The sequence below is a fragment of the Melanotaenia boesemani genome, chromosome 24, assembly GCF_017639745.1.
Source record: "Melanotaenia boesemani isolate fMelBoe1 chromosome 24, fMelBoe1.pri, whole genome shotgun sequence".
NCBI lineage: Eukaryota > Metazoa > Chordata > Actinopteri > Atheriniformes > Melanotaeniidae > Melanotaenia > Melanotaenia boesemani.
The window spans coordinates 14,824,943-14,851,387 of NC_055705.1; the positions used below are offsets into that span (position 1 = coordinate 14,824,943).

The window sequence follows — 26,445 nt, forward strand, 5'->3', positions numbered from 1 at the left end:
ACATTAGATTATTAGAAACTTTTTTTCTGCGATGGACCCCACAAAGAGAAAAAATAGATCAAATATATAATAGCCAACTTCATAAGTCACTGTAGTTTTTTTTCTGATCAATCATACTCACAGAAAAAAAAGAAAAATGAAAATCATGAAATAACATTTAAATTTCCCAGAAATATATCTGCAGCTATATGTATATATATATATATATATATATATATATATATATATATATATATATATATGTGTGTGTGTGTGTGTGTGTGTGTGTGTGTGTATGTTTTTTTTAATGTTTTGGGGTCTTGTAAGATGATTCCTGATTGTATCAGAATGACAGTGCCATGCCCCTCTGCTCTGACTTTACCGGTTTTACCAAGTAAAAATGTTTTCTTCATAAAATGTTATCTTGTGTGTTTCCTCCTTATTTTCAGATACAGCACTGAAGCTGGTTACAGGAAACCAAGACTCATTGGCGACACTACTTTTGAGGCTTAAGGTTAGGCAATAGGTAAGTGAAGATGGTCTTTTATGTTCATTATTGTTAATAAATCAGATATAATTCTTATAGAGGATTTCACAATTTCTCAAGTAAAAAGTTATTATTTCTTATGTGGATGATTATTTTATTACTTGATGGAAATCAAATCCAGAGTGCTCATATGACAGAGTGAGATATATATATATATATATATGTACACAGTATCTCACAGAAAAGAGTACACCCCTTACATTTTTGCAAGTATTTTATTATATATTTTAATGGGTCAACACTATAGAAATTAAACTTATTATTTATTTGTAAACTATATATTTGGACTATTGGACTTTTTAAATTAATTTTGTGGTCACTTTTGTTATTGTTAGAAATAAAATAATAAAGATTTAAAATAAACAAAATAATAGTTCTACAGTTTCATTTGCCATTTTTGAGTTTAAGGGAGCAAAATTAGGATTTGAAACATCTTGTTCTGCCTTATCATTGTTTATTGTTTTCTTTTATGTTTTCTCTGTTATCCGCCTGCCTTTTTAAAAGTTTTTTTTTTCCAAATGATTTTGTTTACAATATTTAACCCTTTTAATTTTGGTGAATTTTGTAGCCATCAGTTAGTTTGAAGACAATAAACTGAATGTATTTATTATCAGAAATATATTAGAATGTGGGATAGGCTCCAGCTCACCCGCGACCCGAAACGGAATAAGCGGTCTAGATAATGGATGGATGGATATTAGAATGTTGTCAATTATCCAAAGGTTTGACTTCTTATGAAGTGAAAGATGTTCAGAGATGTGAATAGCCACCATGCAAGATTTTTCTCCTCGCATGTCACAGAAACAAAATACCACTGAAACTGGAGATAATCCAGTCTTGGTTCAATGAAAGCCTGTGTAATTGAGTATCAGTGTAATCAGTGTAATAGCAGTGTAATTGAGTGTCTTGATGCTTTCATTTTGCCTTGTTTTCTTTTGTTGTTATTATTTTTTTTCTCTTTTGTACCGAGCATCTTGATCAAATGTTTTCATCTTAAGAGACTAAAAGAAAAAAATCCAAACATATAGCATCTTGATTTGAATGCTGTGACCTTACTGGAACACTGCTTAAATTAAAAAGACTACCTTACGCAAGCTACTCAACTCAATTGTTTAGAAACCAAAAAAATGTGCAACTTGTAAAGCTTTAAGATGGTTATCTATGAGATCAAAGTTTATTCCGGTGCATAAGAATGACGGAATTTGTTTTCAAAACTGTCACCACTGAAACCACTTCATATAAAAAAAGAAAGAGAAAATCTTTCTGTCATAGGCCTCATATGCTAGAACATACAGTCATACGCTAGAATTTAACCTTTTCGTTTTGTGTTTGACTAAATCTTTCCTCGAACCTGTCTTCCTTGTATACAGTAGATTAAAGATCACATTGTTCAGTAACTGCTCCAGTTGTAAAAAGGCTTTTAGCACTGCAAACAAAATTCCACAGAAATCACAGCTGCATGTAAAAGACTGAACTTCTGTATGTTCAGGTGTGCTAAAAGAATGAGTTGGGAGGGGGGCGGAAAGACCCCTTTGTGAGTTTTTCTTGATTAATCAGCTGAAGCCAAGAAACCACTCGAATGTTGCCTTCAGAATAGCAAATACATTTTTGGTGATAAAAGTTTTAGTTAGAGACCAGTAGATGGTGAATGCAGTATGAGTAAGGAAATAAACAAAGCTGCTAAAGCAAGGGACATAGCTATGAAATGAAAAGGAAAGCCATCACATTAACTGCTGTAGTTGCTTTAAGTGCACCTGTCACAAGTTGGAGTTGCCATTTGAAACAGTAACAAAGCTCTCTTAAAGTTTTCTCCCTTTATATAACACCAATTGGTGTTGTTTTATAAATCACTGATAAGCCTGATTAGCCACCTTTACAACGAGCTATAACTTGTGAGGATTGTGGTATGAGCAACACAGTTAAACGTGTGTGTTGCTTTGTTTAGGATACCAACTGCCATAAGAAAGAAGACTCTTGTTTGAGGACTAAGTTAATTTGCATTTAACTGCTTTGGCAAATGAATTACTATGTTTTGAATACCAAATGAACCATTTATATCTATTTCTACAGGCTGTCATTGAAGCTGTCATCTTGTGCCGCCATATTGCTTTGTTTGAAATACCCACTAAAAAGAGAAGACAACTCTTGCTGGAGAACTACACATCTTATGTATTACAAAAAAGGGCACATGAGCTACTCTTGTCAAATGGGCAAGAAAAAAAAGGAAGTGAAGCAAATGTGGAATAGGTGAAAGAAGAAAACAAGAGTAACGTTGGCATGACTTTCTCAGAGGAAATCACTAAAGGAAGAATAAAAGTCAACTGATAAAGATGCAGTTTGTTATCAGATAGTGGGTTAGACTTTGTTTGAGTCGGCTACTATCTTTAAATTGGCCACTAGATGTCAATAAATGTTACAAATATACCAAATATGTGGTAAAAGAAGTCCTATTCAACAAAAAACAAAATGGTTTTGTTTTCAATTGATTCTGCAAATCCTGTTGTATTACTGTGTTTTTTTGTTTTTTTTTTAAATAATGTGAATCCAGATCATTGATTTTATTTCTGTCATAAGCTGTGGGGACCCAAGTGAAGGCAGGAGGCAGACCAGCACGGGTAAAAGGTTTAAACAAAAATCAAAACTTATAAAACAAAAAGACTTGAGTAGCAAAACTTTAGCATAACATGGACTAAATCTAACAGAAACAAACATGGCATGTGATATATCTAACACCAAACAGCACTAACAAACAAAGAGAACACAGAAAGCGATGAACTGGCAAGGAGGAACTGAAACCAATGGAGAATAAAAACACAGAAGAACAAACTAGACACAGGTGAATGAGCTTATCAGACCTAAAAAATACAGAACATGACCCTAAACACCAAATCAAACAGTAAACCAAGGAGCAAAGCATGAATCATGACAATTTCATGAAAATATTATTTAAAAGAATCAATGCATGTTTCAGTTTTAATTGGCCATGTGTGATAGGAAATAAGCAGATTTCTTTAAAATGTACCAGCTTTATTCTGTAATTTAATGTACTCAGAAATCTATACTTAACTTCTAAAACAATTTCATATCTTTAACGTAGCCGTTACAGCAATGATTTCTTATTTAATTATTCCGTACTAAAGAGAAGGCACCTTTACAAAGCACATGCACGACATCATTTTAGGTCATGTCAGGTGAATTTTGCAGAGAGCAAATGGGAATGTTTGTTAAAAAGTAAGTTTCTGCAACAAAACTTTAGAACATGCCTTAAAAAGACGGTTTGGATGCTTTCATACTCCAAATATAAAGGAAATTTATAGTAGACAACAAAAAGGGAGTAAAAATAAAGCAAGAAATATGAGGACAAGGTGACGTAGATTGCACTGCATGTTCATCATGGAATGAAGATCACAATCTGTGAGTAACTGGGCCTGTGTTTTCCACGGAACTGCACGAAAATCTGATAACAATCAAACATTTCCAGAGAAGGAGGCTGAGCTTAATGTTGGTGCCAACTTACCTTCTGCTGGTTGCATGTTTTGCCAGGTGGGTGTGAGAGAAACTGTTGACAACAAAGGTACACCTGTTTTGTTAGTCATCTTTGATGCCTTCAACCATACCATCTATAAGTTCAGCTTGTAAAACAGTTCCCAACACCCGGATACACACTGTTGACCGAAACAGATTTGCACATAGAATGAGAAAATAAGAACTGGCCATTCTTGTTTTGGGACTAATGGAGGTTGGCAGTGTGACAGTTTTGTCATTTACTGGTGCAAAGACTCAATGTGGCCATTAAATTACAGATACCTGACAGCAGGGAATGTAAGACTGCTGTGGCATGATGATTAATCCCCTCCTTTTTCCACTTTAAAACCCAGCTAACAGAGAAAGAGGGGGTTAAAAGAAAATACCTTTGTCTCATGATGCTCATTTATTTACTCAAAGAGCAAAAGGGGAGGAGGAGGAGAGCCCCTGTCAGAGAGGCATCCTGTTATTACTGAGATGTACTGTAGTTTGCATGTTTCTCTTAATACTTTCTGATGTTTGTCTCAACATGCAACACTCCCTCTTCGAAGGAATTCTCACTAAAAGGGCAAAAATAACGATGGACTTATGCTCAATACAAATACTTAGAGAGGGATCGTTGATTCAGTATGAGAAAAAAAAAGCAGAATCAGAGCAACATTTTGCAAAGTGTGAGAACATTTCAGCATTTCATTTCCAGAAAATGTGACAGCTGACATGACGACCTTCTGATTTGTGAAACACCTTCAGCACACAGCTGGTTAGCCAATGAGCCCCTGCAACACTACCAGGAACAGCTCAAGTCGAGACAAGCTTCACCAAAACAAAACATTCTAGCAAAAACACTGCTTATCATGTAAGAAAACATAGGAAGATGGTGAGCAGCATTGATCTAGTGTGTAAAAGTTTTAATTAAAAAGTACTTTCTTCTTCTTTAACTTAGAAATTGTAATTTTACTGGGCCTATAATGGTGAAATAATCCAACAATTTCCTAATTAGAAAAAGAAACATCTCTACATCACATATCTTGTGCATGGATGCTTCAAATTAAAGGTAAAAAGAAAAACATATATTAATAAAGCTTTATGGCTTTATGTTTAATTAATATATGTTTTAGGAATAAAATGTCAAATTCTTTTCATAGATGAATTAAAGAGGAGACGAGAGAATGTCTTTTTCTAAGAAAAAGTATGTGAATGCTGATACTGCTGAATCCTGTAAGCTTTATGATTTTAATTGAAGTAACTTGAAATGTTGAGGAATAATTCGAAAAGCTGATTTGTGTTAGATAAATGTTCTCTTTCAGACATTGTTTTAATAATTTTAAAATGTCTAAAGTAAATATTTCAATGTGATTTTTTTTCTGAAAATCAAAATGCACAAAGAAAGTTTAGAATTCCATCTTCAATCAGCCTGAACCCCTTACGAACAAACCTGAACTCTTGTGACACAGTTTCTCATCACAGGAAGGACGAGGCATTGCTAAACACAGAATTTCTGAGTGTTGAAAACTGTGGAAAGTCTGAAGTGAAAACTATTTACTGAAATCAATGTTTTTAAATTTTGTGATAAAAGCTGAATATTTCTAGAATTATTAAAGATCATTAAAAAGTTCTGTCTAAGCACCCTTCTCCTAAATGACGTGAATATTTTTTTGCTATTTAAATAGTTTAAACATCTTGAATTATGACAAAGTTATAGATGTCCAAAAATGTTCAGCAGTCAGAAGGATCTCAAAAAGTGTGAAAGCAGTATGAGTATTCACTCTGATAAGCTGACCACTCTAAGGCCCCTTGAGTTCAAAAACAATATTTATACCATGGTCTGGGTGAATACTCGATTCTGATTGGCTGGAGGGTGCCCTTTAAAAAGTAATAATGGACACCTTTAAAAGAAGTTCCGGCCAAATAGCCTTATTGCTGTAAATTATGCGCTGACTAAACGGTAGTTGGTAACCGTGGCAACAGAAACTCAGATGCAGGGCTGCAGACGTGCCAGATCAGCTCAGCCTGCAGGCTTATTGAACATGTAGGAAACTATCTGTGGACTTTGACTGAAACAAAATGTTGCATCATCCTCTGGACACACACAAGCTGTAAGAGCTGAACACGCCCTCTGAAATGTTTGTGCCACGTCTGCGGCCGACTGAGCTGCAGGTTCTGTGTCGGAGCCGGTTACCTTGGCAACGCGTAACAAGGAAATAGTCCACTCAGCCGCTTCTTGTGAAAAACTTACGATTTCACCGGTAAAAAAACAACATTAACACATTAATAATTTATTTAATATTTTTTTCTTTCCTAATGGACCGTGGTATAAGCGGGATAATGTCCTTTGAGGTGGCCATTATCATAAATTAATGGACTTCGGTTCAAGCCTCCGCATCGTCCATTAATTTATTATAATGGCCTCCTCATCAGGCATTATCCCTTACATAAATGCATGAGATAATTCCCATCTTTACAAACAAGTTGTACTTTCTTGGGTTTTCTGAAGTTTTCTGATCTGGACGGCCTCTGCAGTTCTAACTAAGCCAATAATATGAAACCTGTGTGTTTCATAAAATGTCTTCTTGTTTTGTTAAGACACGTTTCAGCAGAGAAGATGTGAGGGAAGCTGTGATGACGCAAGCAGTCATATGCAAGAACATACAGTACTGGTTAATGAAACAGGGCATTGGTTCAGCTTTCAGTGGGGACAAACAGCCACCCATATTGAGTCATTTTTATAAAACTGTGTTATTGGTGCAGAATCAGTTTGGTGTTATTCATCTCCGAAGCTTTCAGCTGAGCCTCAAGAAGGTGAGCCTTAAAGTTCATTCTCTTAAAGATGAGGGATGGTAGTTAAGTTAACGGTAGATAAATTGACTAAAATTGTTTGATTTAATTGAAAATTTCATATTGAAATACTTAAATGAGACAGAAAAAATAAACAAAAAAATATTTTTTTACTTTTTATAAATTCTCCATAAAGAAGTTTCGATGATATAGGACTGCTGTAGCCACTGGTGGCTTATGTTGACTTATATTTTGTGTAACTGACATAAAGTGTATGCTTCTTCTGTCCTTGTGCTGCATTCCTGCAGGTTAAGTTATCAATAGTCATTGGTAAAAAAAATAAATAAATAAAAGAAATATAAAAAATAGAGTAATTGGTGTCAGTCACATGTTACTGTTGCTTGTGTTTAGCACAGCTTACACAGACTTCTTCTTGATTTAGTTCACTTAAGTTTACATAATTTTTCATACTTGATTACCCAGAAATGATATGTTGCTTTGACACTGTTCATACACTTATATACACTATGAAGTTATTGTCATATTTGCTATTACTGTAATGAACTAGAATCAGTCTGTTTTCCATCCGTAGCCATGCCATTCACCTATACATTTGGAGAAGACTACTTTGACCAAAATGAGACCACCCCACTTTACATCAATCCAGAGACGGTGGCATGCGAGGCAAAGCAGCTGGAACCTGCAGCAGCTCTCATCATGTGTGTCATCCTCCTAGTCATCTTTGTACTGGCAATCCCAGGAAATTTTCTGGTGGGGTGGGTGATCAGCACCAGCAGACAGGTCTTGACTTCATCAGATGTGTACTTGTTTCACCTGACAGTAGCAGATGGACTGATGGCTCTAACGCTCCCATTCTTTGCAGTAGCGTACGTACGAGGATGGATCTTTGGAGACTTCCTGTGCAAGATCCTCAACCTTGTCACTGAAGCTAACTTCTACACCAGCATCATTTTCCTGGCTTGTATCAGTATTGATCGTTTTCTTGTGATTGTCCATGCCCATGAGGGGCCCAGGAATGTTCAGAGGAGGTGCAGCAGGCTCCTCTGTGCAGCTGTGTGGGCCCTTGGTTGCGCCCTGGCTCTGCCCGCCCTTTTTCATGTTGCCCACCCCAGTGATGACTCAGAAGAGTGGATTTGCACCGAAACGTTTGACATTGGTAGCTCTGTTGTTTGGAGGCTTGCCAGTCGTGGCCTCCGCCACATTTTTGGCTTTGTGGCCCCACTGGCTATCATGATAGTTTGCTATACCATCACCATCGCAAGGCTGCTGCACACTCGGGGTTTCCAGAAATACAAAGCCATGCGGGTAATCATATCAGTAGTGGTTGCATTTCTCCTGTGTTGGACGCCATACCATGTAACACTGGTGGCTGACACGCTGTTGAGAACCAAACTGGTTCCCTATGACTGCGCTATGAGAAGATCAGTGAGCTTAGCTCTGGGTTTAACCAAAGACCTCGCACTGACCCACAGCTGCATCAACCCTTTCCTCTATGCTTTTGTGGGAGAGAAGTTCCGGAAAAAAATGACCCGTTTTGTTCAGAGGAAACTCCGAAAGGAGAGAATGTCGGGGTCAAGGTTCAGCAGGTCAACATCTCTGACCTCAGAGGGCAGTGCAACTGTTTTCTGAAGACTCAGTGGATTTATTTCCAACATACAGAAGGAAAGAATTTTAGCACAGACAATACATTTAATTAGAGTTAATATAGATTTATTTTAAGTTTTTTATGGATTTGTCTTATTTTATTTCATTATGTGTACACACCTTTAATTGCAGAAGATCCATTTTGTATTATGTAGAACACTGCTGCCATCTATTGGTGTCACTCTAATGATACCTCACTTTTCCAGCCTGTGATTACGTCAACTCCATGCTCCTTATTCCTCCTTCATTAGTCTTTAAGATAATCTTCCTACTGTACAGATCCTCAGTTTAATTAGCAATATTTTATCATTGCATATGCCTTTATCTTTAAGTGCTGCTATATTTTTTTATATTAAAAAGCATTGCTTCAGATGTTACATGTCATGTTCTGATACATAAATAAATAAATAATTTCCCCAATTCTCATTGAACCGACTGTCTCTCTCCAAACTCAGTTAATATACACAAGAGTTCTAGTGATCAATAAAATAATGAATAACTCATCTTTCTCACAGGGAATTCATCATTTCAGTGTCTGAACAACATAATTCACTGTAAATGAAAAATAATAAAAACTCTATTATCCATAAAACATCAGTTGGATGAAAACAAATTCTACCAAAGATGTATTATTGATAACCTAAGAGGATTCACTTAATTTGATTAAAAGAAAAATATATTTTGCATTTATAACGTGTCAAATGAAATTAGACTTTAAGAAAGTAAAAATAAAACAGTGGTAAAAATATCCAGTGATGGACTGTGTCGTCTGTTTTGTTTACTTTTTTGTGTAATACAGTGTGAAGGATGCATCTAAATTAACTTTTTTTTTATTATTATTTATTTATCAGGAGAGATTTATAGTTTAGGTTGCATATTTTCGATAACCTGGCTTTCTAAAAACTAGTTTACATGTAATTCCTGACAACTATCTACCACTATTATGCATTATTATAGTAGGTCAAAAACTTTTTTCATGGATATAAACTTAAACTATAATTGGGAATGTATTTAGAATAATCATAAAAAGTAAGGAAATGTGTGTTTTATCTACTATTTCTTTGCTGCAACAATGCTTCTTGACAATAAATCTTAAAAAGCATAAATTCATAAAGCCAGTTTATATTTCTTTTAAATGGTATATTTAATTACCAGCTCATCCCACATTTTCTTTTGCGGGATGAGTATGTGGGTGGTGCCCATAAAAACATTTTAAATATTCTCTGCTAATGCCACACAGTTTATTTTGCGATTGACTCTTGTTTGATGTCCTTTGTTGGATTAGATTATTGAAGTTTGAAGAAACAAATCATATCAAGTGCCACATACTGCACCACAGATATCTACAATAAAGGAGCTGCTGGCCAATGGGGCTGAACGTCCACACTGGTGGCCATCTTGCCACAGTCAGCTTGTTCTATCATAATATTGTTTTAATGGTGCATGCACTTTATAAATAACCATAATTTGCCCAATTTTATAGCAATTTGTTTGGGCTTGGTTTGTTATAAACGCTATGTTGAAGAGAAGTAGCTATGACAATGCATTCTTATGAATAATACTTATGAATAATGATAATGAATAATTATAGCTAATGATTTTAGAGCAGAGCTTTAATCATGGACTTTCATATGAAAATTAACAGATGCAATTAAAATACAAACTCACAAGGTATTTATGTTAAATCAATATTTAGGCTTCTAAAACTCAGCTTAGAGAAAGAGAACATTTCAATAAAAAAAAATATATATATATATATATATGTGTGTGTGTGTGTGTGTGTTTCCTCCTTATTTTCAGATACAGCACTGAAGCTGGTTACAGGAAACCAAGACTCATTGGCGACACTACTTTTGAGGCTTAAGGTCTTAAGGTTAGGCAATAGGTAAGTGAAGATGGTCTTTTATGTTCATTATTGTTATTAAATCAGATATAATTCTTATAGAGGATTTCACAATTTCTCAAGTAAAAAGTTATTTTTTCTTATGTGGATGGTTATTTTATTACTTGATGGAAATCAAATCCAGAGTGTTCATATGACAGAGTTATATATATATATATATATATATATAGTTATATATATATATATATAATATATTATTTATATTATCATAACACATTATAATACATTTATAATACATTATTCTCATTGTTCAGTTCAATGTCAGTAACATCATGGACATAAAAATTATATTTATTTGCACTAAATAAATAGGTATAAGATTTATACATATACACCCAGTAATGCAGCTTGTTGAAATCCCCACCCTGTACAAAGAACTAGACTATAGTGGAGATTTACACATGGAGGACAGAGATAAAAACAGAGAGATGTGTGAGTGAAACAGTGGAATTGAATTTAATACTGAAAAGGCTCCGAGATACACTGATATACGATTAAATGACCCAACTTAAGGTTTCACTAGACAAATACACAGGGCCTAGCAGAGTGAGAGAGAACTTCAAACGAACATAAACTACACCTCAGTAATCAAAGCACAAGCCCTTTTAAAATAAAACAGAAAAGTAATAATAATAATAATGATAATAAAAAAACAGCCCAAAAAAACATGGCTTGGCTAAAACCCTTTGAACAGGACTGTTTAGTTAAGCTTCTGGTGCATGCTCTTTCTCCAGTAGGGGTTGTGGCAACAATAGTGGTCTGGTCCAGACCATGGTCCGTCGATGGTCCGGACCACTGTGATGAGTGGTCCCTGCCACTAGGAGACATTTAAATCAGTGGTAGCTTCATACTATACATTTCAGATACCAATATAAGAAAGGCTAATTTTATTATTTATTTATTTTAAGTTTTTAATGGAAGCAAAATTCATCATATATAAAAGTGACATTTGCTAAAAGAATAGGAAAAATGAAATATTAGAGCATTAGATTTTGAGTCACTGGTAGGTACCATTAAAATTAATTTGTTAAAAGCTCTTTTTCCCCCACACATTTTCACACAACTTTTCTCCCCATGCTATGGAATAATAGAGTGACAACCACTAATAGGAAGCCAATATCTAAACAAAATTGATATGAATAAGGCATTGTCTTTGTAATGGACTTTATGGACATAAATGGAAATATTTTATCAACATTTTTCCACTAAATTTATTTTGTATTTTCCTAAAATAGAATTCATTAAAGTTCGCAAACCATTCCTGTACCCCCTGCTTTTTGTCTTACACAATGGTTTACAATATTCTCTTCTGAAATCAAGTTTAACAGAAACTGTAGTAGGAGGACTTAATTTAACTAAAATGATTACTACATAGTTTAAATCTAAGATATTCCATAATTATGATCAACACATCAGACAAACAGCAGATCCTAAACTTTTCTCAATAATAAAGCCCAGTCTTCCTTCCTACTTTCTGCAATCAGACTTTACAACTCCTCTACCTCTGTCAGAGCCACTGTTACAATTATTATTATTATTATTATTATTATTTACTGTTGCTGCTACAATCATATACTGTTATTATTACACTGTCACTTTTACTATTATTATATTATCATCTCACAAGTGCCCTTAAGTGCATCTATTCTATTTTTCTACTTATCTACTTCATTTTATTGTGCTTTTTTGGTGTATTTTGTGTACTATATCAGAATTGCCTGTAAGACCCAAAGTCAAGGAAACACATTTTATCACCCACAAATGGCAGAAAGAACCCAGTCAGTTCATCCATTTAAAAACAACAGGTGACTAAACTGCTATGACTAAAACAAAATAAAATGATAATAAATAATAGGCCAAAATAAAGTCAATAAGTTCCAGAAAACACAAGTGCAGCCCAGCAGATATTAATGAATGAAAATGAGTTTGAACCATCTGAAACAAAATATTAAACATGGTCATTCTTTTTTAAAAAGCTTAGTAACCCATGGGTGGTGGTTGGGGCATAAGAAATATTCGACTGAATCAAAATCTATCAAGTAACTCTGTGGTGATGAGTCGAAGGACCACAGCAAGGACCGCTGATATAGTTGCCACCCAGTGGCAGGGACCACTCACCACACTGGTGAAGAAAGTGAAATATTATTTTAAAAAGCTGTGGTAATTCTTACCTCTGTCGTGTGTCATTGTGGTAAAGATACTTTAGAATGAAAAAATTTAGAAAAATAAATTATTATAAAACTATGTAACCTGTGAACCGCAAAGAGACAGTAAACCGTTCAAAAACCTCAGTCAGATCTTTTGAGAGTCTAACTGCTGTGGCTCCAAAAAACAAAACAAAACAAACAAACAAACAAACAAACAAAAAAAGAAATCGTCACAAGAAGAACCCCGAGACATCAATTCCCAGAAGTCAGTGCGGCTACAAGACGACTGTACACGTGACTCACGTCTCAAAAAAACACGAGGCAGTAATCTCAACTTATTTTTCTGCAAGCTAACCTAAAATTGCTAACACGTACATTATGCCTAATGGAGAGCCAACCTGGTCTTGTGTAACCGACTTTCAGTAGCTTGCTTCTAACGGTATGTGATTATACTACAATGCTGCATTTTTTTCAAATTATTATAATTTTATCTTCTTTGTTAGCCAGCCATAGGCTGTGAGCTGTGTCCTAGTACTTTTGACTTACATCTAATATTAAATCTATTGTACAGGCCTGATTACTTGTGAAGCAAGAACAATCTAACAGGGTTAGCACGTTAGCAGCTATCGGGGGTCTGTGTAGATGGGCTGCTAAAACCCTGGCATGCTGGTTTGTGTAGCTTGTTTTCATTAACCCAGAAACACTAAACTCTGACCCAAATACTGAATACATATCAGTTGTATTTCTTTTGAATTGTTGTTTCTTGTCTATGTCATTTCTAGAAATTACAAAATTATGCTTTTTTTAAAAAAAAAAATAGCTGTAGCCAAAGAAACCTTATAGTATGAAAGTGTGGAGTACAACTCATGTGAAAATATTTAATTAGAATTTTTTATTATTATTATTTTATGTCACAGAATTGCATAGGCCACAAATTCTGCATGTAAGATATCAGCACGTTTGTAAATAGTTGTCAAAATAAACTCATGAAGGCCCCAAAATGTCTAGGGGTTTCAGAACTGGGTGCTACACCTCTTAGGATGGCTTACTGGCAGATGCAGACACAAGAACTCAGTTTAGATGTAAAAACCTAAAGTTATTTTTATGTACATTTTCTCATTAGTCTTTAGAAGTACGCAAGATTTCATGAATTTTCAAGGACTGTTATGCATTGTGGTCTACTTGTAGTTCACAGGCACATCTGAATTTAAATTTGCACATATCAGATTTTATGTTTACATAACTCTGCTTTAAAATGCCAGGGTTATGCTCTAAATTAACTGCCATCATAACAGCAACAACCTAGGCAAATTTGATGCATAAATCACGTTGCAGAACAAACAGAATAGGCAAGGCAAGGCAGTTTATTTGTATAGCACATTTCATGTACAGGACAATTCAAAGAATAACACAACTTCTGTTCAGACGACCTGTCACAGTTTATTTTAAGGTCATGTTGATAGTTCTAATCTTTTGATCAGTTAATACCTGTGTTCAGGAGTGCGATTGTGCATCCCTAATTCTGTTTTTATTTAGCCAATGTGAAAAGTTTACTGTTGTGTGTATTAGAAACAAAGGAAAATTTGTCAACTCTAGAAGCTCTAACCAGGAAAAAGAATCTTTCTTTGTTATAGAACCCAGTAGTTATTATAAGAACTTACTAAACTTATTCATACATGATAATAAACTGAATAATACTGTCGTGTTTTTTCTCTGTGTCTGCACATACTGCTTCAGAATCGCCTGACTAACAGACAGCATTGTTATCATTTCAGGTTCACAATGACACCAGATTCAGCCGCTGGATAGGCTGCTGTCATACAATGTCACACGGTGGAATGAAGCAAAGGTCAACACTTTCTCTTACAAGCAAGCAGCATTTTAACTGCCATTTCATCACCCTGCAGGATGTTTTGTTTTCTTCAGTTTAGTCCTGTCTGACTCAGAGCAGCAGAAGAGTTGGGAGGAAAGTTTTTACATTTTGCTCAATCATTCCAAACTGAAAGTCAGTAGCTTTTCTCCTGCAAACAAATCCTCACATGGTGATCTGACAGAGCAGAAACATTGCACTCTGCTTCAGAGTGACCACGAACCAGCTGCCACAATGGCAGCAGATGACACTGCAGGAAGTGGGGACAGATCCGAGGGGGAGAAGGAGATGAATCTTGAAGTGACTCCATCTGAGGACGCTGAGGCACATGAAGACGGAGATGCAGAGATGGCCGTCTCTGCTCCGGAGACCCAGTCTCCCTCTGAGGAGCCCCCAGAGGATGTCGGCGAGGCTAGAAAGTGGAAATGGGCTGTAATATTCTTGTGTTTCTATGGGTTTATGTCATCTATTAAGCCCGGGGAGGCTTTCATTACGCCGTATCTGCTGAGCTTTGAGAAGAACTTCACCAGGGAGCAGGTAAGTGATGTCCTACTACTTTGGTATATTTGCTTGGAAGTGATTTAGCAGAGTAACATTTCAGATTTTTTTTTCCCTAAGTGAAGCCATATAGAAGGTTATCCTCTAAAACTATTTAATAAGTTTGCCTTCATGCAGTTAAGCCCTTAATGTTAAGCACATACTGCCTGTGGTAAGTTTACTGATCCATCTTAATGTGGTCAAAGTTCACATTCCTCCAAAGTGGGGCAGTGTAATAGGTTTGTGAAAGTGGACAGATTTGTAGAGATGTGGTCAATATTTTGTTTGCCAGACTTTTTTTACTATTTATTTTTTTATCATGACCTTAAATAAAGAACTGGTTACCTGCCAAAAGGAAGATGGACTCACAGCAGAGCTAAAGATAAAGCTAACAGCCTGCATTTTTAATTTAACTAAACAGGTCTTCTCCACAGCCAGCTGTCCATTTTTCCTTCTATTACAGATCAGCTACACCCATCATAAATATCTGATTATTTTTCCCTTAAATTATGCAAATCTACACCAAAACTAAGCGGATTCTACGGCAGATTTATGACACACAGCTTGGTGTGTGTTTGCATTTGAGTTTCCAGTTTCCCTCTGATACAAACAAAGAATATTTCATTCCAGTTATTGGTAGTTTGTATATAATACCGATAGGCGGATCATGAAAACACGTCACCTCTGGCTTTCTGCTGTCAGACGTGATTGACATCAAATAACAAATTCTGAAGCTCAGAACCATTTAGATGTCATCAATACACTGTGTAAATATGTCGAGATGCATTTCCTTTACATTTTCTGGTATCTTTCATCTGACTGACTATTCTGGCTGATGGTCAAACAAAAACAAACCATATTAGGACCTCACATTTGGCAACTGTTGCCTGTTTTTCTGCACAGCCCTTTTTTCTGGCATCTGAGGCCTTTTTAATATCCTGCCCTGGTTTTTCTGTCAGTAAACATTTGTTACTCAGCAGTTATTTGTCTGTTATATGAAATAGTTGGGCTTTTGGAAGTAATGTTAAACTTGTCATAGTAGTAAGTCAACAGGCTGAGAATATATCTATTTATCTTAACATCCAACCTATTTTTAATCCTTTTCCTTGCATTTATTGGTTAATGTTTATCTAAGTAAGCCGAAGTAATGTGCTAATTTTTTTATTGTGTTATGGATGAGGCTAACTGGTGTGATCTAAAGTAAAATTCTTTTACACAAAATCAGAGGAAGTTGAATGCAATGAATTGAACCCTTAAACATTATATTTGTGTTCTTTCTTAACAAGATGTGAACAAAAAATTGCAGTTTTGCATCCTAATTTCAATAAAATGCAATACTAAATTATCCTCTCTAGACCAGCTTTTAAGCTACAACCTCCAAGATAACAAACGTTAGTGTTCACGATAAAGTGGTTTTGGTGGATTATTTTAACGGAGCACTTGTATTAACTTTGGACATCCGATGATAAAAATTCTAAATGTAAGGCTTTAAAAATATCAGACGTCATAAGGAAGAAAAAGTTGTTTTTAGTAGATTTGGTTCAGTGCTGTAACAAAGAACCTACAACCCAAAATCAGCGTCTCTTACAAATTCGACTTCAAATAATTCATCAACAATTTCACAGACTAATCTCTTTGCAATAATGCATTAATTTTGACATCCTTAATTTATTTAACAAATGTAGGCTACATAAAGTTTTTTTTTTTACAATTATCCTGGAGACCCCTGAACTTATCTTGGGACATCTACGGGGTTTGGGTCCCCCAGTTTGGGGAAAGGCTGCTCTAGACCTGTATGAGTCCCATTACATTTGAGAACTAATAGCTTTAATCCATCTCATTGAATTCCAGGTGACCAATGAGATCACTCCTGTGCTGACGTACTCCTACATGGCCGTGCTGGTGCCAGCCTTCCTGTTAACAGATCTCCTGCGCTACAAGCCAGTCCTGATCATCCAGGCCGTCAGTCAGGTGGTCATCTGGGTCATTCTGCTCCTCGGTGACACGCTACTTCAGATGCAGCTCATGGAGTTTTTCTACGGCATTTACATGGCCTGCCGTGTGGCCTACTCCTCCTACATCTTCTCTCTGGTCAACCCGGTCCTCTACCAGCGCGTGGCAGGCTATTCGCGCTCCTCAGTCCTTTTTGGGGTCTTCACCAGTTCTGTGCTGGGTCAGCTGTGCCTGTCTTTAGGCAACATCACCTTCTACACCCTCAGCGCCATCTCTTTGGGTTTTGTTAGCTTTGTTCTGCTGCTCGCTCTGTGCCTGCCGTGGCCTAAGCGCTCCTTGTTTTTCAATCGAACGAAGAATCAGGAGGAAAAAAAAGATCCCGCTACCAAATCAGAACTGGACAAGATGAACCCGAAAGAGGGTGCACCGTCCACAGGATCCCGCTGGAAGAATTCTGTTTTTCTGCAGATGCTGCTGGAGGTTAAAAACGTGCTGAGCAGGCCCAACCTGAGGCTCTGGTCCTTGTGGTGGGTGTTCAACTCCACCGGCTACTACCTGGTGCTGTTCTACGTCCACATCCTGTGGAACAAAGTCTACCCCCCCACAGAGAACAAGAACGTTTACAACGGGGGCGTGGAGGCAGCTTCAACACTACTGAGTAAGGCATTCATCCAGTTTTTCCAGGAATAACTGGTTATACTTTGGGCAATACTCGGCTGCACGACAATAACAACAAATAAAATGATCTCAGATAACTGCAATGATTATTTCATTGTAAATTGTAAGAAGTTTATTAATGTGTAATTTGGACAGTGGGTGTGTTTCCCACTTGGCCGACACACTAATCTCAGCAGGTCCTGTGCTGCTGGAGGAGGGTCCTTGTAAAGTATATGAGCTTCACCTGTGGCTTTCTCATATTTTCCCTTTTTCTCTGAGTCTGTTTTGAGGTAAACGACACACTCCAAGTGTGATTGAGTGCAGGCCGTGCACATATATTTACATAAAGAGTTTATCACTGTAGATAAGCTGTGATTTGTCAGAACAGCTGTTTGTAGTGAACTGCTTCGTCTCCTGCTCTGGACAGATGACATCAGCTATTGCACTTTAAACAGCTGTAAAGCACAAAGGTAGCAGATTGCTGAAATCATGTGGCAGCAATAAAACCGAATCTGAGAGTAGGCGACTGATAATGTGATGCAATGTTGATGACTTGACAAGCAAAGACTTGTCATAGACAAAGAAAATATTCTTCTAAAGAAAAAGATTAGAAGAGTAGTGTTTGATATTGACTGCATTAAAATGTATTGATTAAAAAAAATCTCAGTAACGATTGTCTCTTTACAGGTGCAGTAGCTTCCTTTGTGGCAGGTTTTGTCAAAATTCGGTGGAACGTGTGGTCGGAGCTGGTCATCGGGGTTATCACGGCGGTGCAGGCGGGTCTGCTGCTCGTCATGGGAACCACAGACAACATTTGGGTCTGCTACGTCTCTTACGTCCTCTTCAGAAGCTTCTATCAGTTCCTGGTGCCTGTTGCTACGTGAGTGTCACAAGATGAAACTTGTTGGTAAACCTTAGGCATAGTCTGTCCTTTTTTTTTTTAATTTACTGAGGTCTTAATGAAGCTTCTGTCAATTGGGATTTCATTTTCTCCCCCTTAATATTGAATTTTTATTAAATATCAAGCAATACATATGTATCACATACTGATTAGTTTAGCTCTGGTCGTCCACTAGACTTAACCTTTTTTTTTTTTAAATAAACTTTATTGAGTAAAGCAAACAAGGATAATTTCTACAACAGTCTGCACGATCCACCCGTCTCAGTCAGAATGAAATATTGATCTGAATGAGTGTGATCAGATCAGAATCTTCTGATTGGTGTTTACATGAAGCATTTTTAATCTGAACACTGTTGTCCATATAAACATGGCTACTCTCACTCCAGTCATCTATGTTTCAAGTTTTGAGTATTTCACAGATGTTTGTTTTGTAGGTTTTGTACTGATGGTGCTTTCAAAGAACGTTAATTCGTTGTCTCTTTAAATCATTAAACTTATTATCTTATTTATTTCTTCTGTTAAGCTAACTGCACTTACTGGTCATTTTATTAGACACCCCTTTGCCTTCAGAGCTGCTTTAATTCTACATAGCATAGAGTCAACAAAGTGTCTGAAACCTTCCTCTGAGGTTTTCTCCACATTGACATGACAGCATCACATAGTTGCTGCATCCATGATGAGAATCTCCCGTTCCATCACATCCCAAAGCTGCTCTACTGGACTGAGATCTGGTGGCTGTGGAGGTCACCTGTGATCTCACTCATTACAGTGAACTGATTATCATGTTCAAGAAACCAGCTGGAGATGATTTGAGCTTTGTGATGTGGTGCATTATCCTGCTAGAAGTAGCCATCAGAAGATAAAAGGACCGATAACGGGTCATAAAGGGATTCTCCTCTGACTTCTGACGTCAGTAAGGCATTTTTTTGTAAACTGTTAATGAATGGAAACTCTGGAGATGGTTGTGTGTGAAAATCCCACACAATCATAGATCGTCAATAAGAATCCTGCCATGTTCGAAGTCACTTAAATCCTCCTTCTTCTTCATTCTGAAGTTAATTTGAGCTTAAGCAAGTCATCATGACCATGTCTACGTGAATACATTGATGCCATGTGACTGGTTGATAAGCTGTTTGTGTTAGCAATTAGCTGAAAAGGTGTACCTGATAAAAGAGTCTGTGAGGTTTTTTAACTGAACAAGTGAGGGGCATTGAATGCAGCATCATCTGAAGTTGAAGTTAAGTGGCAATGCAGATGGAGGAGGCTGGATAAAACCTGCAAATCTAAACAGTTCAATGAAAGTCACATTTCTAGGGATGCCAAGGGCGTGTCTTTGAGTTTCTGAGTTGTTGGTGACTAAAGACAGAGGTCCCCAACCCTGGTCCCCAAAGCCCATTATCCTACAGGTCTTAGATGTCTCCCTGCTGCAACACACCTGATTCAAATTAAACAACTCTCTGACAAGCTCTGCACAAGTCTGCTAATGAGCCATTAATCAGTGGGCATTGAGGACCAGGGTTGGGGACCTCTGATTCAAGGAACCTGGATTAATTTTTCTAAGCATTTCCATTATTTATTCCCTTTGATATGGGATTAAAACAGAAGCATTACCAGTGTTTTCCTTATGATGAAAAAAGGTTAGAAGCAATGTGAGAGCTGCTGTTGTTATTCAACTGATGTCATTAAACATTTACTTAATTTAAATATTTCTATCTGGTTTAGTGAAGTCAAGCAACAACATGCACATGGTATGATCTTACAGGCTGCTAATACAAAGATACTGAACACTGCAGAATTAAAACATCTGTCCCAATTAAGTCAAAATGAGTAAATAAGACTGACTGGATTGCAACTCTCTGCAGATGCATTTTGTTAACATGGAATACATTACTATGTTGTCGCCTCTCCACAGTTTTCAGATCGCCTCGTCGCTCACTAAGGAGCTGTGCGCCCTGGTGTTTGGCGTCAACACCTTCCTGGGGACGATACTGAAGAGCATCATCAGCCTGATAGTCTCAGACAAAAGAGGCCTGGCGCTGGATGTGCAGTCTCAGGTGATAATTCGTACCACTGTTTGATTATATTGAGTACATTTGTAAGGCTTAATCAAATCAAACTTTGTTTATAAAGTGCTTATCGTGCAAAAGCAACACAAAGTGGTTTACATAATAAAAACAATTTATTCATATTAAACTGCAATACAGATAAAACAAGCCTTTACACACTAAAGTATATAATATAGCAATTTAAAAACACACACCTGATTCTTGTCTCTTTCACACACACAATCACACACTCTTGCTCCCTATTCTACGCAAACATGAACTCCAGTCCTTAATTTTTGCCTCCAAACTGAACGTAGATGTAAAATTATTAATAGAAATAAACATCTGGCTGTGAGGAAACGATATCTTGGGGATCCATCCACACCAAGAGCCAGCCCACCCATGGCCACAAACGGTGCCACCACAGGACCACTCATGGCAGGCCAGGGTCCATGCCACAGCCATAGGCCTGCAGCGCAGCACCCCAAGCCACCCAGACAAAGAATATCACCAGCTTGAGCAGGCAGAGCCCCCGTTGTGGAGGTTCCCAATGATGAAAGCACTGGAGTTAAACATGTTAAACAAACATCAAATAAACCTAAAAATAATGAGGAGAGATAAGAATAACAAAAATAAAATGAGATGGGATAAAATAAAGCAGAATTAAATAAATAAGGTTAAAAGCTAAGCTAAAAAGAAAGGTCTTGAGCCTCTTTTTAAAAACATGGACAGTCTTTGCAGCCATGAGGTTGTCTGGCATGCTCACATTCCACAGACGAGGGTCGTAGTGGTGGAACGAGGTCCCACCATAAGCTTTAGTTCTGCAATAAATCCATTAAATGGAACAAGAAGGTTTAGAGGTGACATTTAGGATCTTACATTGCCCTCATTACTTGAATGAAGCTAAATTTGTTTTTAACTAACAATATATGCAATATTGTGTTGCGGGATCAATGCAGCATCACTCAAGACTTAAAAAAGAAAGAAGAGGCAAATATGTAGCTGAGATGGAGATGATGGAGGAGGGCATCAGAATAAATATGTAAACAGATTGAGATCAGCTTCCTGAGTAATAAAAATGCATAATAAAATAAAAGGCTTAACAGAAATATTTTGTCTGAATAGAGGAAAAAAAACTTTCCCCTCAGACTTCAGACAGCTCAGTTTGTTTCCAACTTGTTTTCCCCCCTTTAATCAGTTACAAGCACAAGATGTCCAGGAAGTGAAAACAATGCAGCTGAAAAAGAGTCATGACGTTGGCCAAGAAGAAGAAAGAGGGCTTTTAGGAAGTCAGAGACCGAAGCTAAACTCTTGTTTTAGGGAATAAGATGAGCTGAGGAGCCGCTTAAAGGGCCAGTACAGATAAATAAGGAAATTATTAGACTACCACTCAGGTAAAGTTAGTACTTCTATAGAAAAGTAGATTTGTTCCTAAATGCGGTTTTTTAGTATTTATTTCAAGCACGTAAACAAAATAAGGTGTAAATTTATTTGTCTTTGCCTATAGCTTACATAAACAAGTTAAAAAAACATTGAACAATACCACAAAAAAAAAAAACATTTGAAAGTTGAATTAAACTTTAAAATCAAACTGAACCAACACGAGTGCTGGTTTAATGATGGTTTAAAGTTTTTAATATTCACAAAACATTGACTTTTTTTCCTGATTTTCTGGTAATTTGATTGGAATTAACAGCACCTAAATTTCACCGTCATAACAAACCAGTTCAGTCTTCATACGACCTGCTCTTCTCACCATTATATTCATTTTTACTGCACTATAGTAACAGTCAATGCTGCAGTTGCTAGTTTGAAGCTCCAGGAACATTGCTGGTGTTACTGCGAGGCTGTTCAACTGTTCCAAGCAGAAAAAGCCACATTTTTACTGAGCATGTGTGCCCTCTAGAGACAAAAATACTGCTTCCGTCACCTTCTTTGTACAGCTGCTCCCAGCACATTTTAAGCTTAAAATCTGTTTCTGTCACCACTTTCAGTTTTATGAGCAAATGGGAACATAGCAGCTGCCTAGCTAAACCTGTCTTCTAACAGACAGAAATGACCAGAACCAGCACAGAGAAGATGATTTGGAGGTGCGAATGATCCAAAAATTAAATGTAGCTGTTACCACTGTTGTGGTTTTATCACTATAAGAGCTGCAGGCTTGTTGTCGTGTACACATTTCACCTTTTATGATAATTAACATGGACAAGAAAAACATTATTATATTTGACATGAACAGTGTAAATTAAATTAAAACACCTGTTTTCTCTTGCAGTTTCTGGTGTACTTTGTTTATTTTGCCTTCCTTACGGTCGTCTATTTGATCTGCGCTGCTGTGGTCATCATCCGTCACTTCAGAAACCAGTCCAGGGGAGAAGCCACGGCCAGCGACCGGGCCACAGAGCTCAGCCTGGTGGCTGCAAACTCAGAGGCAGAACCTTTGTCTAATGGCAAAAGTGCCAAAGCTTAATCACAAGGAGCATGCTGTCAGCATCTCATGTTATCTTGATCCCAAGCTCTTCACTCTCAGCAGGATTAGTCGTTTTCAAGTCTCTGACTCTGTCGGAGATGCTCAGTGTTAAGTGCCTCGTCTGTGATGTAAAGCTCCTGCACAGCAGAGTTTTTATTTAATGATCAGACAAAAAAAAGGAGGAAAATCTGTTTTATTTCATGCAAAGTGCTCAGCAGCACTGTGCTTTAGTAAAGCTGAAAAACAAAACCGCTAAAAAAGAGAGGGACCTTAAATGTCTTGGGCAGTTTTTTTTAATATTTCAGACCGAAGAACTTTTCTTATGCACATTAATTTAGACAGGTGTGGTTGTTTTAAACACTCCTGTTGTACTTAATGTTACAATTGCTGTGTTGATCCAGTTTGCAAAAGATCTGACCTCTTTAGTGTGATCACATTGAGATAATCATGAATGATAAATATGTTTATATAAAATGCAGATTTTTATGCACTTCATTTAGTATTTTAATTTTTTAATTTAACTAAAATTTAACTTTTTAATCTTTGCTGTATTTTTTAAACCTTTTTTTCTTTTGTATTGTAGAAAAAGCACAACAAAGACACTTGTAATCTGTTTGATACCTTGGAATAAGATTTGAATAATTTTGAGAAATAATTTCTACATTTTTACACTCAATTTCCTACCAAGTGTTCAATTTTAGTACCTCAGTTAATAATCTAGCAGCTTGTTAGTATGAGGCAGCAAAGAGGATGGCTAATCTCACATTAACATGAACAGGGTTGGTCCTGTAGAGGACAGAGGAATGCAGTGTTACTAAACCCAACCACAGGAACTACAGTGAAGATAAGGAAATGTTTTTCACTGCTGATTAGTTGTCATGTTAGCTCCGTTTTCAGTAGGATTTTACTCATTTTCACAATGTACTCACTATTTGTTTTATTTTGATTTAAATGATTCCTGAGAGAAGACTGTGAGCCTGTCTGAATGCTGTATAAAAGGAAATCAGATGTTTATTTTTATTCACAAATAAATTACATTTGGTGAGTTTAAAAAAATATATGCTTTTTTTTTTTATTGCTTTACATGATGAAGGTTGTCTTGAACAATATAGGTGTTAACTATTAGATATAGGTATTACGTATAGGTAATATCGGTATTACATTGTTTTATAATTTCTTTCACTTGCACAGCTGTGATTATAAAAACAAAAAAATACAGTATAACACAACAAAAACTACTTTGTCCTCGTCTGCCAGATTATTGATCCGAATAATGATTTCATAACTATAAGTTTCTGTTGTGGAAGGAAAAGCAGAAGGTTTATTTACAAGTAAAATCCGAATACAGCTTCCATCATCAGCCCTAAAACAGCTCTAGTCCTGTTTTTTATAGAACCTTAGAGTCCCCTAGAGCGAAGACCTACTCTTGTCTATTACCTCTTATGGTATTGTTAAGTTAACAGTGTATCGTATCCTGAGAAGCCATTCACTTTATAATTACCAGACTTTACTGAGCATCATTTTGAATCACCACGTTGGTACTCAGGGGCCCAAAGTGTGCCGAAAATATCACCCATGACACGCTTTGGCTTACTTCCAGCAGGATAATGCACCATGTCAGGAAGCTCAGATTATCTCCAACTGGTTTCTTTAACATGACGATGAGTTCACTGAACTCCAATGGCCCCCAAAGTCACCGGATTTCCGTAGTGGAACGGGAAATTCTCATCATGGATGTAGCATCGACAAATCTGCTATCATGTCAGGATGGAGTGAAATCACCACCTTGTTGAATCTACGCTATGAATAATTACAGTGTGCTGAATAAAGTGGCCATGGGGGTATTATTCAGCAAAGGTTTTCATAGATTTTTGTAGATTCAGCTGGAGTTGCTGCTCCCAGCATGAAAACAAGAAGAGCTTTTGGATTGTTGTTTCTTGTTTTGCATTCCCTAGCAGGAGGTCTTTTTTTATCTTCTGTTTATGCAGCTGTATCATGAATTTCCTGAGGATTAAACACTTAATTGTTTTGCACTTTATACAACGTTAAGTAACTTCCACATGTTCCCAAGTTTCAGGTTCAAGTCATTAATGCCATATTATTCAACATTTAATCAAAACCAACAAGTTATATATGCTTTTTTGCTACAAACAAAACTAAACCAAAAACAACACAAACAAACAAAAAAAATAACATAAAATAAAATAAAACTATAAAATGACTTTCACACTACGCCCTATCTGTCAGACTTTAACCACTGAAAAAGCTGCAGAACAAAACCCAATAATGGACCTGTTGGATTATAAGGCTTTGCTGCCCTCTAGCTTCAAGTTAGGCTACATATTAACAATTAAGTATTAAGTATGTGGCAGTTTTTAAAGTGGAGAAAAATATCTGTAATGTTACTGTATAACACATTTTGGAGAATTTTTTGTTTTCTGATGACCCAAACGTGTAGTAAGTTGAAGAGACCCAGGATGGTTAAGGAAGACAGTTCCTACAATGGTATTTTCCTCCAAACGAGCCGTCCTCCGAGCTGGGAGACTTGCATTGGGCTCTATGCAGAACCTGCTGGTGCTCGACTGGGCAGGGACCGTCTGCAGTTTGCAACACTTAAAAAATATGAAAGGAAAAAACTATATAAAAAATACTTTACCAAATTAAGAGCTGTAGTATGATCAATATGAGATGATTTATCAGTACTGTGAGTTTGGTGGCATTCCAAGATGTCATATTGTAATTATTGAATATTTTTCCTTTAATTCTTTTGTCCGTGTTATAATTTGCGGACGGTCCCTGGCCAGTCGAGCAGCAGCCGGTTCCGCATAGAAATCTGTGGAAGTCTCCCAGCTCGGAGGGCGGCTCGTAGCTCGCAGTCTAGGTTGCTGTGATTGCGGTGTTGTGTGTGTTTTGCAGAAGCAATGTTGCGTTGCTGAGTTGTTAATCCAGAAAGGCGTAATGTGTGAATGTGTTTGTAAGTTTGCCTTCATGTTGCAGAGATGAGACGCGTGAGTGGAGAGCAAGTTGGGGGATGAAGTTACAGGTGTGAATGAAAGTTTGTATGAGGGATGGTGAATGGTGTTCCTCCGGGGCTGTTGTCGTGCAGGTTGTGTAAGTTTCCGTGGTGCAACACAGCTGTGTGAAATGAAGGGCTAAAGGAGCAGAGTTGTGCTGAGCGTCATGTGCAGTATAAAAAGATGGCGAGAGGGGGAAGCTGTTGCTTACGGCCATACCACCCTAAACACGCCCGATCTCGTCTGATCTCGGGCCTGGTCAGTACTTGGATGGGAGACCGCCTGGGAATACCAGGTGCTGTAAGCTTTTACACTTGTCTTGAAAAACAGCAGAGGGCGCTGCTGCTGCTGCTGCTGCAACATGGATTTATGCAGGACGTCACAACTCGGATTTCATTCATTCATTGTTTTCATTTTCAACGCTAAACATCTGGATAATGCTTGCAACGACACACCC

At 37.0% G+C, this 26,445-nt stretch overlaps 2 protein-coding genes across 6 annotated transcripts; both read left to right on the plus strand.

The window, feature by feature from the left end:
* Positions 1–414: 414 nt before the first annotated feature.
* On the plus strand, positions 415–8,911 carry LOC121635899 (C-X-C chemokine receptor type 2-like). 5 transcript variants are annotated; one of them, XM_041979299.1, is made up of 3 exons: positions 415–505; positions 7,419–7,627; positions 7,710–8,911. In XM_041979299.1, exons 2-3 carry the CDS (start codon positions 7,504–7,506, stop codon positions 8,474–8,476), a joined length of 891 nt encoding a protein of 296 aa, XP_041835233.1. In that variant the 5' UTR covers positions 415–505; positions 7,419–7,503; the 3' UTR covers positions 8,477–8,911. The 5 variants fall into 5 exon arrangements, with proteins under 5 accessions (XP_041835233.1, XP_041835235.1, XP_041835231.1 ...); XM_041979301.1 differs by having other exon boundaries at positions 7,713–8,911; XM_041979300.1 differs by lacking the exon at positions 415–505 and adding an exon at positions 6,415–6,850.
* Positions 8,912–12,835: 3,924 nt separating this feature from the next.
* On the plus strand, positions 12,836–23,967 carry slc19a1 (solute carrier family 19 member 1). The gene is made up of 6 exons (XM_041978681.1): positions 12,836–12,980; positions 14,317–14,948; positions 16,800–17,559; positions 18,246–18,438; positions 20,372–20,513; positions 22,780–23,967. Exons 2-6 carry the CDS (start codon positions 14,646–14,648, stop codon positions 22,972–22,974), a joined length of 1,593 nt encoding a protein of 530 aa, XP_041834615.1. The 5' UTR covers positions 12,836–12,980; positions 14,317–14,645; the 3' UTR covers positions 22,975–23,967.
* The last annotated feature ends 2,478 nt before the right edge of the window (positions 23,968–26,445 follow it).

Coding starts and splice junctions, on each gene's coding strand:
- LOC121635899 (XM_041979297.1), top strand. CDS start 7,421: ATGCCATTCACCTATACATTTGGAGAAGACTACTTTGACCAAAATGAG.
- slc19a1 (XM_041978681.1), top strand. CDS start 14,646: ATGGCAGCAGATGACACTGCAGGAAGTGGGGACAGATCCGAGGGGGAG. Junction 17,560..18,245: donor GGCAGCTTCAACACTACTGA/GTAAGGCATTCA, acceptor GTCTCTTTACAG/GTGCAGTAGCTTCCTTTGTG. Junction 20,514..22,779: donor CGCTGGATGTGCAGTCTCAG/GTGATAATTCGT, acceptor TTTCTCTTGCAG/TTTCTGGTGTACTTTGTTTA.